Source organism: Apis dorsata, unplaced genomic scaffold, assembly GCF_000469605.1.
Source record: "Apis dorsata unplaced genomic scaffold, Apis dorsata 1.3 scaffold_256, whole genome shotgun sequence".
In the NCBI taxonomy this organism is placed as follows: Eukaryota; Metazoa; Arthropoda; class Insecta; order Hymenoptera; family Apidae; genus Apis; species Apis dorsata.
Genome location: NW_006263534.1, coordinates 2197991 through 2209990, shown reverse-complemented (window position 1 = coordinate 2209990; position 12000 = coordinate 2197991). Strand labels below are relative to the sequence as shown.

The window sequence follows — 12000 nt, the reverse complement described above, 5'->3', positions numbered from 1 at the left end:
ATAATTTTATATTTTTACGTCAATTTATTGACTCGGCAAAAAGCAGAGAATTATAAAAAGAAATATATGAAATTAATGTAATAAATAATTTAATAATGGTTCGATTAAAACAGAAATTTGCAATTAAAAAGTTTTAAATGTATAGTGAAAATAACATATAAAAATAGTTTATGGTTATTAAAAATTTATAAATTGATTTTATTGAAAAATCATATAACTTGTAACATTATTGCAATTATAATGCATTTCTTAATAATACTGAAATTATAATGTAAATTATTTTAGGTTATTTCTTTTTTGTTTTGTTGTCAACTGTTACTGTTAAAATGGAAAATAAGGAATATATAGTGAAAACTATAATTCATGCAGGTACAAAAATAATTAATTTTGTACCTGGAACTAAAGTATGCATATATTTTAAATTAATTCTGTTTAAATTAAGTATAAGTTTTAACTTATATTAATAATTATAAATAGAATTATATTTTAATCTTTAGGTATTTTTTCATTTTAAAACAACAAAATGTGATCCACAGAGAACAATAATAGATGACAGTAAAGTAATGGGAAATCCAATGGAACTTGTTTTAGGAAAAAAATTTAAACTTGAAGTATGGGAAATTATTGTACAAAAAATGGCATTAAATGAAGTGGCTTGCTTTAGAATTGATAAAAGTGTATGTTTATAATACTTTAAAAGAATATTATAGCATTTAAAATCAATATTTTAATAGTATTTATTGTTTTAGCTAGTTACAGCATATCCATTTGTGTCTAAAACTTTGAGAGAAGTTGGAAAACCAGAATCAAAAAAACGTAGTCATTGTTGTGGTGTAACTTTACAAAATGAAGGAATTGGATATGATGATTTAAATGAACTTATCAAATATCCTCAAGATTTAGAATTTACAATTGGTAATCAATTCAATTAAATAAATAACTAATTTTTAATTTAATAAATTATAATATTAAGTTACTAATTTCTTATTTATTAGATATATAAAAATTATATTAATTTTTTTAGAGCTTATCAAAATCATTTTACCTGATGAATATGAAAAAGAGGTATGGCAAATGACAGAAGATGAGAAATTAAAAAGTATTCCAGATATAAAAGAAAAAGGAAATATATTATTTAAAGAAAAAAATTATAATGCTGCATGTGAAATGTATGCAAAAGGTATTGGTATATTAGAACAACTTATGCTTGGGTTAGTATATGATATATGCATATATTGTTATAATTTATTGGTTATTAATTTTTTCTTTTATACATATTTTATTTATATATAATCTATAGAGAAAAACCAAATGAAGAAGAATGGTTAGCTTTAAATCAATTGAAAACTCCATTACTTTTAAATTATGCACAATGTAAATTAATTCAAGAAGAGTATTATGCAGTTATTGAACATTGTACAACAGTTCTTAAACATAATCCAGGTTTATTATTTTATATTACTTTATATTATGTACATTATATACATTATATATTATAGATATAGTATGTATCATATATACATATATATATCATAAATATATATTTATCATTCTTAGATAATGTAAAAGCACTGTACAAAAGAGGTAAAGCATACATAGGTGTTTGGAATGAAGAAGAAGCGATTAAAGATCTAACAAGAGTTGTTGAATTGGATCCCACATTACAACATATAATTGAAAAGGAATTACGAGCATTTTCTACAGCAATCAAAGAAAAAAATCAATTAGAAAAAAAGAAATTATTAAAACTCTTTAAATAAATGTATAAATATTGTATAAATTATATAGATTTTATATATATAGCATGCAATATATACAAAATCTCTCCTCTTCCTCTTCTCATAATAAAGCAACTTAGAAGACAAATGTTATTTTGTCAAATATTGTAAAAGAAAGTTGTACAAATTGTTCATAGTATAATTTCAATATTGTAAAATCTTAATTTATCTGAAATTAAATATAAATATTTTTCGATATGAAATTTTCGAATTTTTATTATTTATAAAATATTATTTAAAATATTACTTATCTTATAATGATTATTCATTCTTATTTACTTAAAATAATTAATTAATTCTATACATTTTAAAAATAATGCATAATGAAATCATTTTTATGATTTTGAATTTTTTTTTATTATTTACTGGCATTGACAGTTATATATTATTAAACCGAACTTATATTTTTAATTTTTACATTTTAAATAAAATAATTTTTAAATAAATAATATATAATTTTTGATTTGATGTCATTTAAGAAGTATTTTTTAAAAATTGATGTATTGAATATTTAAATGAAAAATGAATTCGAATTTGTGAACTTCGTTATATGTAATATAATAATATAATATAATAATTGAGATACTTTTTTTGTATAAAATTATATTATTTCTCTTTTATTTTAAAATAAATTTAAAATTAATTGTAATTTAAAATAAAATGTAATCTTTTTATAATTTTATTAAAAGTTATTAAATATGTTATAATTTATGAAACATATTATTTTTCATTATTTAACTATGTAACTATTGAATAAAATATATTATTATATTATAAAATTTATAAATTACTTTTAATTCAAATCATATTAGATTTTTATCGAATCCATTTTAATTTTCATAAATAAATTAAATTAGTAAAATTAAAAACTGTAGAAGTAATTTTCAATTAATAATATTTTTTATGTTATTTTTTAGAATTTTATTTTTACACTATTTAAAAATTTTCTTTTAAATCTAGTTTCTAAAACGAAATCTAAATTCATTAATCAAGTCATGAGTGTGACTGTTAATCGACAGAAAAGTATCATGTTTAACTTATGGCATAATTTATTTTATGTTATTCTAATTAAACTTAAAATATGGAATGTCTGATTTTCTTAAATATAAATCTGTGTTAATTATTCTTAAGGTAATTACGTAAATTAGTTGCATATGAAACTGTGATACAATCTAACCTAAATATCATTTTGACTTTAATATGTAAAATGATTTATAAAAATAATTTATAAATAAAAATATTTTAGTATATTGTATTCCTTTTTTTTGTTTTTAATTATATAACATTTTGAGTAAATTTTAAAATATTATTTGCAAAAAAATCGAGATCAGTATAAGAATTATATCAAATTTATTCAAAATGATTTTAATATTTATTTAAATAAGTTATTTAAAACTGATAGAATAAAATATTTAACATTAAAAATTTTTAGATTTAATAAATACGAAAATCTGTATAAAATGAAACTTGTGTCTAAAAATGTTGATAAAGATGGAGAAGGGTAAGTTTTTTGCTATTTTGAATAAATTATAAAAAAAAAAAAAAACAATAAAATTAAAAAAAAATATATATTATTAGGGGTGTGTCTCTTGTCCCAGAAAATACAGAAGATATGTGGCATGCATATAATCTTATTGGTGAAGGAGATTTTGTTACTTGTTCTACTATTAGGTAATTAATTTTAATATTAATTTTAATTATCATTATAATAATCAATAATATAATAAATCATAATATTTTACTTAATATTATTATTTTTTTTAGAAAAGTGCAAATGGAATCTGCAACTGGTAGTTCTAATAGTTATAGAGTCAGAACTACTTTGACTATATGTGTAGAAGGTATTGACTTTGATACCCAAGCATGTGTTTTAAGACTGAAAGGTAGAAATGTAGAAGAGAATAAATATGTTAAGGTATTTTTTTAATTTAAAATGATTAAAAATATATTTTATTTAAATTATGTTATAATATATTCAACTTATAATTCTTCATAGACAGGAGCATATCATACACTGGATGTAGAACAAAATAGAAAATTTACAATTACAAAAACTAAATGGGATTCTATTTCTTTGGAAAGAGTTGATACTGCTTGTGATCCTACACAGGTAAAATTTAAAATAAAAATAATAACAATTAATTGATGAAATTTAATGAAATAAAATACTTAATTTTAGAATGCAGATGTTGCTGCTGTTGTAATGCAAGAAGGTATAGCACATATTTGCTTAATAACTTCCAATATGACAATAGTTCGAGCAAAAATAGACCAAGTTATTCCTAGAAAAAGAAAAGGAAATGTTTCACAACACGAAAAGGTTATTTTAAAAATTTATTAAATTATTAAATTAATTTTAAATAATATTTCATATTTTAATTTCATTATTTTAATAAATTTTTAGGGTTTAACAAGATTTTATGATAACATAATGCAAGGAATTTTGAGACACATTAATTTTGATATTGTAAAATGTATTATTCTTGCAAGTCCTGGATTTGTCAAGGATCAATTTATGGATTATATGATTCAGCAGGCCATTAAATTAGATAATAAAATAATATTAGAAAATAAAGGAAAATTTTTACTTGTGCATTCTAGTTCAGGTTTTAAACACTCTTTGAAAGGTATATTATATTTTTCAATTTAAGTAAATATAATATATTTTTTGTAATATATTTTTTTTACAATAGAGATTTTAGCTGAACCTGCAGTAATATCGCGAATTTCGGAAACGAAAGCATCAGGTGAAGTAAAAGCACTAGAAACATTTTATACAATATTACAGACTGATCCTTCTAGAGCTTTTTATGGAAAGAAACATATTGAGAAAGCTAATGGATCTCAAGCTATTGAAACACTACTTATTTCAGATAAATTATTTAGGTAATGATAATATCTTATTTTTATTTGATAGATTAAACTCATATATTTATGATTATTTTATTAATTGCATGCAGATGTCAAGATATTAATTTGAGAAAGGAATATGTTGAATTAGTTGAAAGTATAAAAGATTCTGGTGGAGATGTAAAAATATTTTCAAGTTTGCATGTCTCAGGTGAACGTAAGTTGAATCAATTATTCAAGTTTCAATATTTTAAGACATTTTTATATTTTTAATAATAATAATAATTTTAATAATGTCGTATATAGAATTAGATCAACTTACTGGAATAGCAGCTATACTACGTTTTCCTATGCCAGAATTAGAGGATGAAAGTGATGACGAAAGCGATTCAGATGAAGAGGATTAAAAAAGCTAAAATAATATGCTAATGTATAACTTCGTATCTGTTTGTGCTGTGCGCAATCAAAAATACAACAAAATAAAATATAAAATATATTAATAAAAAAAATTAATATTTTTCTCCTTTTTAAACATTTAACATTATTTTTTGTTTTTCAATATCTATCATAATATATATCATATATATCTAATCATAAATATTGAAAACATCGTTATCATATTTCGTAAATGTTTTAGAATTACTATAATAAATACATATTATAGACGCGATATAAAATAGAATTAACATTCAATAAAATTAAATATAAAATTACAAATATATTACATTTATAATATAAAGTCAAGAAAATAATATATTTTTTATATTAAAAATTAAGATTTTATAGTCTTCAAAAATATGTTTAATTGATATTTATCGATATCGATCCTTATATTTTGTATTATGCGCCAAAAATAACTATAGATAAGGAAAGCAAATAATGGGAGAAGGATAAGAATATATATATTTTATACGTATATTTACATTCTTATATATCTTAAATATGAATAAATTTATATAATATTTTTAAATTTTCTAAATTGAGATTAGAATTTATTTAAATATATTATTATTATATTGTTTTTGTAAGAAATAATATGCTTTTTAAATTCGATGTACAAAATGAAGGTTAAGAATTCTTATTTGCTATGAGATGGCGCTATGTTTCTAATAAATAACTCGTTTTCTATTATTTTCTACACGTGGATTTAATTATTGTGATTTATTTTATACACATTTATGTAATTTCATATTTTATATAAAAACGTGATGTAAAATGGTTGCAATAGGAAAAAAGAAGGTATTTATTAAAATTACTTATACTATTTTAAAATCATTTATATTTGTAGTTATAATTGAGGTTATTTTTTGTGTATAAAATAAAGAGAGATTTGAATTACATATATTATTTATATTTTATAATATATATGATATCATTTTAAATACTATTATCAAAATTTTTATTTAAATTTATAGTATCAGTCTGGGGAAGGAGCACAGTTTATGACAAGAAAAGCTGCTCTAAAAAAATTGCAGCTCACTTTAACTGATTTTCGCAGATTATGTATATTGAAAGGAATATATCCAAGAGAACCACGTAATCGTAAAAGAGCGCAAAAAGGAGACCCTGCTATCAAAATATTATATCATAAAAAAGATATTCAATTTTTGATGCATGAGCCAATAATATGGAAATTAAGAGAATTTAAGGTATATTAAATTAATTAGCATATTATTTTTAATATGTAAATATTATGTATATTAAAAACTACAAATATTATAAAAATTATATTTTTTCAGATATTTAATAAAAAAGTTGGAAGAGCAAGAGCTTTGAGGGAATTTTCAGATATGAAAAGATATTTAGATAATCATCCTACTTTAAAACTAGATCACATTGTTAAAGAACGTTATCCAACATTTATTGATGCACTTAGAGATCTAGATGATTGTTTGACTTTATGTTTTTTGTTTAGTACATTTCCATCCCTTAATCATATACCAAGAGATCAATCATTATTATGTAGAAGATTAACAGTTGAATTCTTACATGCTATAATTGCTGCTAAAGCTTTACGTAAAGTATTTGTATCTATTAAAGGATATTATTATCAAGCAGAAATTAAGGGACAAATAATAACTTGGATTGTACCTCATCACTTCAGTTTTGAGCCTCAAGCAAAGAATGATGTAGACTTTAAAATTATGTCTATATTTGTAGAATTCTATATCGTGATGTTAGGTTTTGTTAATTATAGGCTTTATCATAGTCTTAATTTATATTATCCTCCAAAACTTACTACTAATGGTAAGATGATTTTTCTGAAATAATAATAAGTACATAAATTTTTAATAATTTTATATTAATATAAATGTTTAATATGTAGATAATAGTGAAAAAATCCTTGTTGATGAAGAAGTATATGTATCGGAAAGAATAGCAGCATTAAATGTACCTTTAGTAAATCTGGATCCTACATTACAAAATGTAGAAGATGAAGAATTGGAGATAGATAAATTTGCAAATGTATGAATTAATTAAATTGATATTTTATTATTTTTGACATAAATATTAGTTTATATTCATTTTAGGAAGGTGATGCTACAAATATGGAAGAGGTTAGGATAGAAGCAGAAAAAGTTAAAAAATTAAAAACACTTTTCAAAGGTTTAAAATTTTTCTTGAATAGAGAAGTACCAAGAGAACCTTTAGTTTTTATTTTACGTTGTTTTGGAGCTGAAGTATCTTGGGATAAATTACTCTTTGTTGGTGCAACATTTGATGAAAATGATGAGACAATAACACATCATATAGTGGACAGACCTAATATGACTAAACAATATATTTCTAGGTAATACTTTTTCTTTATTATTATATTTTTGATATTTAATTATTTGATATTTTTATATTTTTTTCTAGATATTATGTACAACCACAGTGGATTTTTGATTCAGTAAATGCTAAAGAATTGTTACCTGTAGAAAAATATCTAATAGGTTGTGTACTTCCGCCACATCTTTCACCATTTTCAAATAGTCAACATGATCAGACATATATTCCACCAGAGGAACGTGCTCTTATGGATCCTGAATTTAAACTTAATAATGGTGTGCAATTATAATTTATACAAATATAAATAATAATTATTAATGGATCAAAAAAAGAAATTAATAACGTTTTATTATTTTTTTATTTATTAGAAGAAGATGAATCTGAAGAAGAAGTAGAAGAAAATAAAAAAGAAAATAATGAAAATGAAGTGCAGGAAAAAGATTTAACAAAAAATTCAGAAGAGAAAATTGAAGCAAGAGAATCCTCTGATGATTTAGAAACAACAATCGATGAGAAAGAACAGCAACGAAATCGATTAAAAAATGTTAATTATTTTTAAATATATATATAATTTTATAATTTTTCGATTATTTACACATTTTTTTTTATTTAATTAATTATTTAACAATTGCAGAAAATGAAAGTTAAAACTGGAGAAGTGATAAAGGAAGATCCATGGGAAAAGAAACGACAGGAGAGACAAGAATATCGATTAAGAGAACGTATGATTAAAAAGAAACATCGAAACTTATATAGGAGTATGATGGAAGGTCGCAAGGAAAGAGCCAAGGAAATATGGCTTCTTCGTAAGAAGAGGCGGCTACATGATACCGCTGAGAAGCAAAAACGCAAAGAAGAACGCAAACAGAAAAAAGTTAAAGTTACTGAATAAGAATAAATAAAAAAAAGCAATTAATATAAATTTAATATTTAGTTTACTTTTATTCCACATACATCATTTTTTGTAAATGATGAACTATATTAAGATTATATCTAATCACACTTTTCATATAATCTTTTTGCCTTTTATATATCAGTATCGAATATAAAATCAATGAAAATTTGACAGCGGAATGTAATAACTTTCTCGATAATCATAAGTACAGTTACGCGAATAGAGAGATGTTTTTAATCCAGTCCTCCCACTTACCGGAAGCCCACGCATACGATGATTCTGGTTTCTACTTTTCCACTGAAGGACTTTGAAGGCCAGACTACCTACATATATTAACCTACGCAATCGTGAGTATTATTTATCTGTGTATAATAAAAATTATTCATTGCGATTTGATTTTTTTACACAAAAAATTTTACATAATAAAAAATTATTCAAAAAATTATGCATTGATCTCGAATAAAGAACAAATTCATTTCAATCATTCGATCTTTAATACATCTTTGATTACTTCCGTAACTTTCGCTAGACGAATTAGCATCGAAGGACAAATTCATTTAGTGATGGATAAATTACCATCGATACATCCGGTACTTGCCTATATTATGTTAGCAAGTCTCCTTGAATCGATCATTGAAATTGGATGCGAAAATAAAATATCCATGATCAAGCTATGTGCAATTTTTGTTATTTTGAAAATTTATGATTTTTTATAAATTTTTATGAATTTCTTTTTTTAGTATGAAAACAAGGAAAATTTGAAGGATCTGTGGACAATATTTGAATTTTAAAAATTCTTAATTAATAATCGTGATCATAAAAATAAAAATATGTAACATCTCTTGTACAATGAAAATAAATATCTGCTATATCATGCTATTAGATTTCTACATGGTCATCATTATGATTTTAAATTTAATTTCTATGTAATATACGAAGTGATTTGCTGCATGATCGAAATTCTTCAGACTTAGCAATCGACAAAACAATGTTTAATCACATTGTTCTCGAAACAGAAAAAGGAAAGAATGGAGAATTAAGCGAAAGCAAAAAATAAAACAATTTAATAATTATTTCAGCATAAATGAATTTAAATAATTTTTAATTCATTTCCTCTCCAAACGATCGCCATATTTTGTAAAAGTAAAAAACGTTAAATAGGTTTCTTAATAAAATCGACGATTGACTAACGTCTATTTGTGAGAAAAGTATTAATATTTCTTATTTGTTTGACACAGGTTTTTCGCGAATATTCTCGGTTCTGGAACAGCTTCTCATCGATTTCTTTAGTTATTTGCAGTGGTGACTGAACCAATGTGTCGCGACACTGGCGTCGGTGAAGTCACCAATACCTAACCCGATTCAGGTGTGCGAGCTGTGTGCAGATTGGGTGCTTACGTCACCCTTGCTATTCCTGTTCCAGCCCATCTCCATTCCGATTCTCCTTAAAATGAGCATCCCTAGAATCTGCAACGCTATATAACGTTCTAATCTCATCGATTTGCATATGATCACGAATATCATTTCCTTATATCATTAAATTTCACGATATATATTTCAGCGTCAAAAATAATAATGATAATAATAATTTCGTGTTTAATTTAAAATTTTGAAAGAATTAATTAGTAAATGAAATTCGAATGAAACATTAATGCCAAATGTAATCACGATGGATTTAAATTATTTGAAGATTTTTTTTTTTTAATACGATTGGGTTTTTAATCTTCATCTTTCTGAATTGTATATCCATTATCCTACGCATTCACATTTGTTTTATATTCTGCGAATTTTAATCTATCCTCTTTTAAACGCAGGTATGTATAAAGGAAGGAAATGAGATACATGATAATTCCATAGAATGGAATTTTCTTGCGAACAAAATTTTATGCTGGTTCCTGCTGTCTTTTTCTCGATTCTCAATTTGGTACGAAACACGGAGGTGAGTGCGTGGGATGCGCGTGCAAGAACATTGGGACAACCTACACGATTGGTGGCAACGCATCTGACTGTGAAATATCAAGACTTTCGAAAACTTTTTCCTTCGTGTTCGAAAGAAACTGTTCATATGAAATTCAAACGTTATCTCAAAATCTTCATAGCGATTCGTTAATGAATAAATACAATATTTCAAATGGTTGCATTGTATGTAATTAATCGAAAATGTAAAATATCAAAGAGTACGTATACATGATTATTACTGATTATTTGATATTGACACGTGAGCGGATTCAGGAAGAATGGCCTTGAATTTCATACATAGTACCGCGTATAATTGCAGTGTATTGTTTCGCGAGGGATCATTAATGAAGAATGGAAGAGTTCCGTTTTCGCGAGACGAGCACGGTGGATTGGTTGGAAGAAAAACTGTAATAAATGGCAAAAAGGATGCCTCATCTCATATGAGACGAATAATTATATAATCAAGGTTATTACGATATTAGATAATCGATGCATCACTGATATAAAGACGCGGTTGCATTTAATTGAAACGTATCAAGGAACGACCTTCGAAAATTTCTCGTAGATCAGGCTTAAGAAAGATAATCATAAAAGCTTGCGCTATGCGAGAGATGTTCGAGCTGAATGCACTTTCACGCGTTTAATTGTTCCTCCAGTCGGTTATTCGCTTCCGATTGACGATTAACTTGGGTGATTTCAATGCCGGCACAGGCGATGCGTTCGCTCGAGTTCGGGCTCTACTTTTTCATCCACATTGATGTTAGCGTAAAGAAATCTTCGATCACGTTTAATAAACTTGCAACGGATGAAAAAGTCTCTTTAATTATGTTTAAAATCGCGTGACGCGGCGCTCCCATTTTAATAAACGTTCCTCGAATCTCTTCTTCTTTCAGAGTCGAGAAAAAGTTTTTGAAAATTATTCTTTTTTCCCAAAATTAATGTAATTAAATGATTTAAATTTTGGCCTTCAATTTAATTGGGAATTTAATTCTTTCTTATATCAAAGAAATTTTATCTTTATTTGAAAAAAGTACTTACATTTCATTTCATTCAAAAGTCTTTAATATGGAATCTTGATTATCTAACAAAATAATAATGCCTCGTGATATATTTAAATAATATACAAGAAATGAAAGAAAAAACACATTTATTTTCCTTCTGCTATAAATATATTTCTTCGCAGAATATCAATTCAATTGGTTCCAATTGATATCTTTATTGAAATATCGTATCGATCAATATTATGATTTTCTATAAATATTTTCTGGAAATAAATATCTTACAATAGGAGGAGCGGGCCTGAGGAAAAACTATCATCGAAAAAAATACCCATTAATCGAAATTATGTCATACTATTGACATATTCTTGACATTTAAAGCAAATGTCTTACACGCAGAGCCAAGCAATATCACTGCAATATCATCATCATTATTTTCTAACGAGATTAACACGAGGGAAAGAATAATAGCCGACGATTTACCAATCACTTCGTTTTTCATTAATGAACGAATCAACTACGACACGACTGGCTACTTCATTTCAATCGCTGATTGCTGGATTATAGCTCTATAAATCAACCGCTCACGATTTTACGCGACGGCCGATCGCGAAAACTGGAAACTCGTTATCGATTACTCGTCGATCCTCGAAGTCGATCGATCGAACAATTTTTTCCTGTCGCGAATTATCGCGGAAAAGCGAATCATCGAGCGTCGTCGAAGCTCGTGCTCGATCGCATTGTGACG

At 24.9% G+C, this 12000-nt stretch overlaps 2 protein-coding genes across 5 annotated transcripts; both read left to right on the top strand.

Moving 5' to 3' along the window:
• Positions 1-258: 258 nt before the first annotated feature.
• Positions 259-5141, top strand: LOC102670936 (protein pelota). 2 transcript variants are annotated; one of them, XM_006616298.2, is made up of 12 exons: positions 259-404; positions 498-677; positions 750-915; positions 3216-3279; positions 3357-3449; positions 3543-3693; positions 3775-3888; positions 3958-4098; positions 4183-4405; positions 4472-4664; positions 4739-4845; positions 4935-5141. In XM_006616298.2, the coding sequence occupies exons 1-12, from the start codon at positions 327-329 to the stop codon at positions 5033-5035; spliced, it is 1611 nt and encodes a 536-aa protein (XP_006616361.2). In that variant the 5' UTR covers positions 259-326; the 3' UTR covers positions 5036-5141. The 2 variants fall into 2 exon arrangements, with proteins under 2 accessions (XP_006616361.2, XP_031366573.1); XM_031510713.1 differs by lacking the exons at positions 259-404; positions 498-677; positions 750-915 and adding an exon at positions 2740-2909 and having other exon boundaries at positions 3211-3279.
• Positions 5142-5689: 548 nt separating this feature from the next.
• Positions 5690-8515, top strand: LOC102670672 (pescadillo homolog). 3 transcript variants are annotated; one of them, XM_031510712.1, is made up of 8 exons: positions 5690-5867; positions 6044-6277; positions 6368-6875; positions 6955-7094; positions 7160-7412; positions 7481-7675; positions 7769-7944; positions 8035-8515. In XM_031510712.1, the coding sequence occupies exons 1-8, from the start codon at positions 5844-5846 to the stop codon at positions 8290-8292; spliced, it is 1788 nt and encodes a 595-aa protein (XP_031366572.1). In that variant the 5' UTR covers positions 5690-5843; the 3' UTR covers positions 8293-8515. The 3 variants fall into 3 exon arrangements, with proteins under 3 accessions (XP_031366572.1, XP_006616360.1, XP_006616359.1); XM_006616297.2 differs by having other exon boundaries at positions 5691-5867; positions 7160-7419; positions 7488-7675; positions 7772-7944; XM_006616296.2 differs by having other exon boundaries at positions 5691-5867; positions 7160-7419; positions 7488-7675.
• The last annotated feature ends 3485 nt before the right edge of the window (positions 8516-12000 follow it).

What these genes read in the sequence shown, in the direction of transcription:
- LOC102670936 (XM_006616298.2), top strand. Translation starts at nt 327, where the DNA reads ATGGAAAATAAGGAATATATAGTGAAAACTATAATTCATGCAGGTACA. An exon ending in ATTTTGTACCTGGAACTAAA is followed by an intron (nt 405 to 497) that starts GTATGCATATAT and finishes TTTAATCTTTAG; the next exon opens with GTATTTTTTCATTTTAAAAC. An exon ending in AGATTTAGAATTTACAATTG is followed by an intron (nt 916 to 3,215) that starts GTAATCAATTCA and finishes TTTTTAGATTTA; the next exon opens with ATAAATACGAAAATCTGTAT.
- LOC102670672 (XM_031510712.1), top strand. Translation starts at nt 5,844, where the DNA reads ATGGTTGCAATAGGAAAAAAGAAG. An exon ending in TCCAAAACTTACTACTAATG is followed by an intron (nt 6,876 to 6,954) that starts GTAAGATGATTT and finishes TTTAATATGTAG; the next exon opens with ATAATAGTGAAAAAATCCTT. An exon ending in TGAATTTAAACTTAATAATG is followed by an intron (nt 7,676 to 7,768) that starts GTGTGCAATTAT and finishes TTTATTTATTAG; the next exon opens with AAGAAGATGAATCTGAAGAA.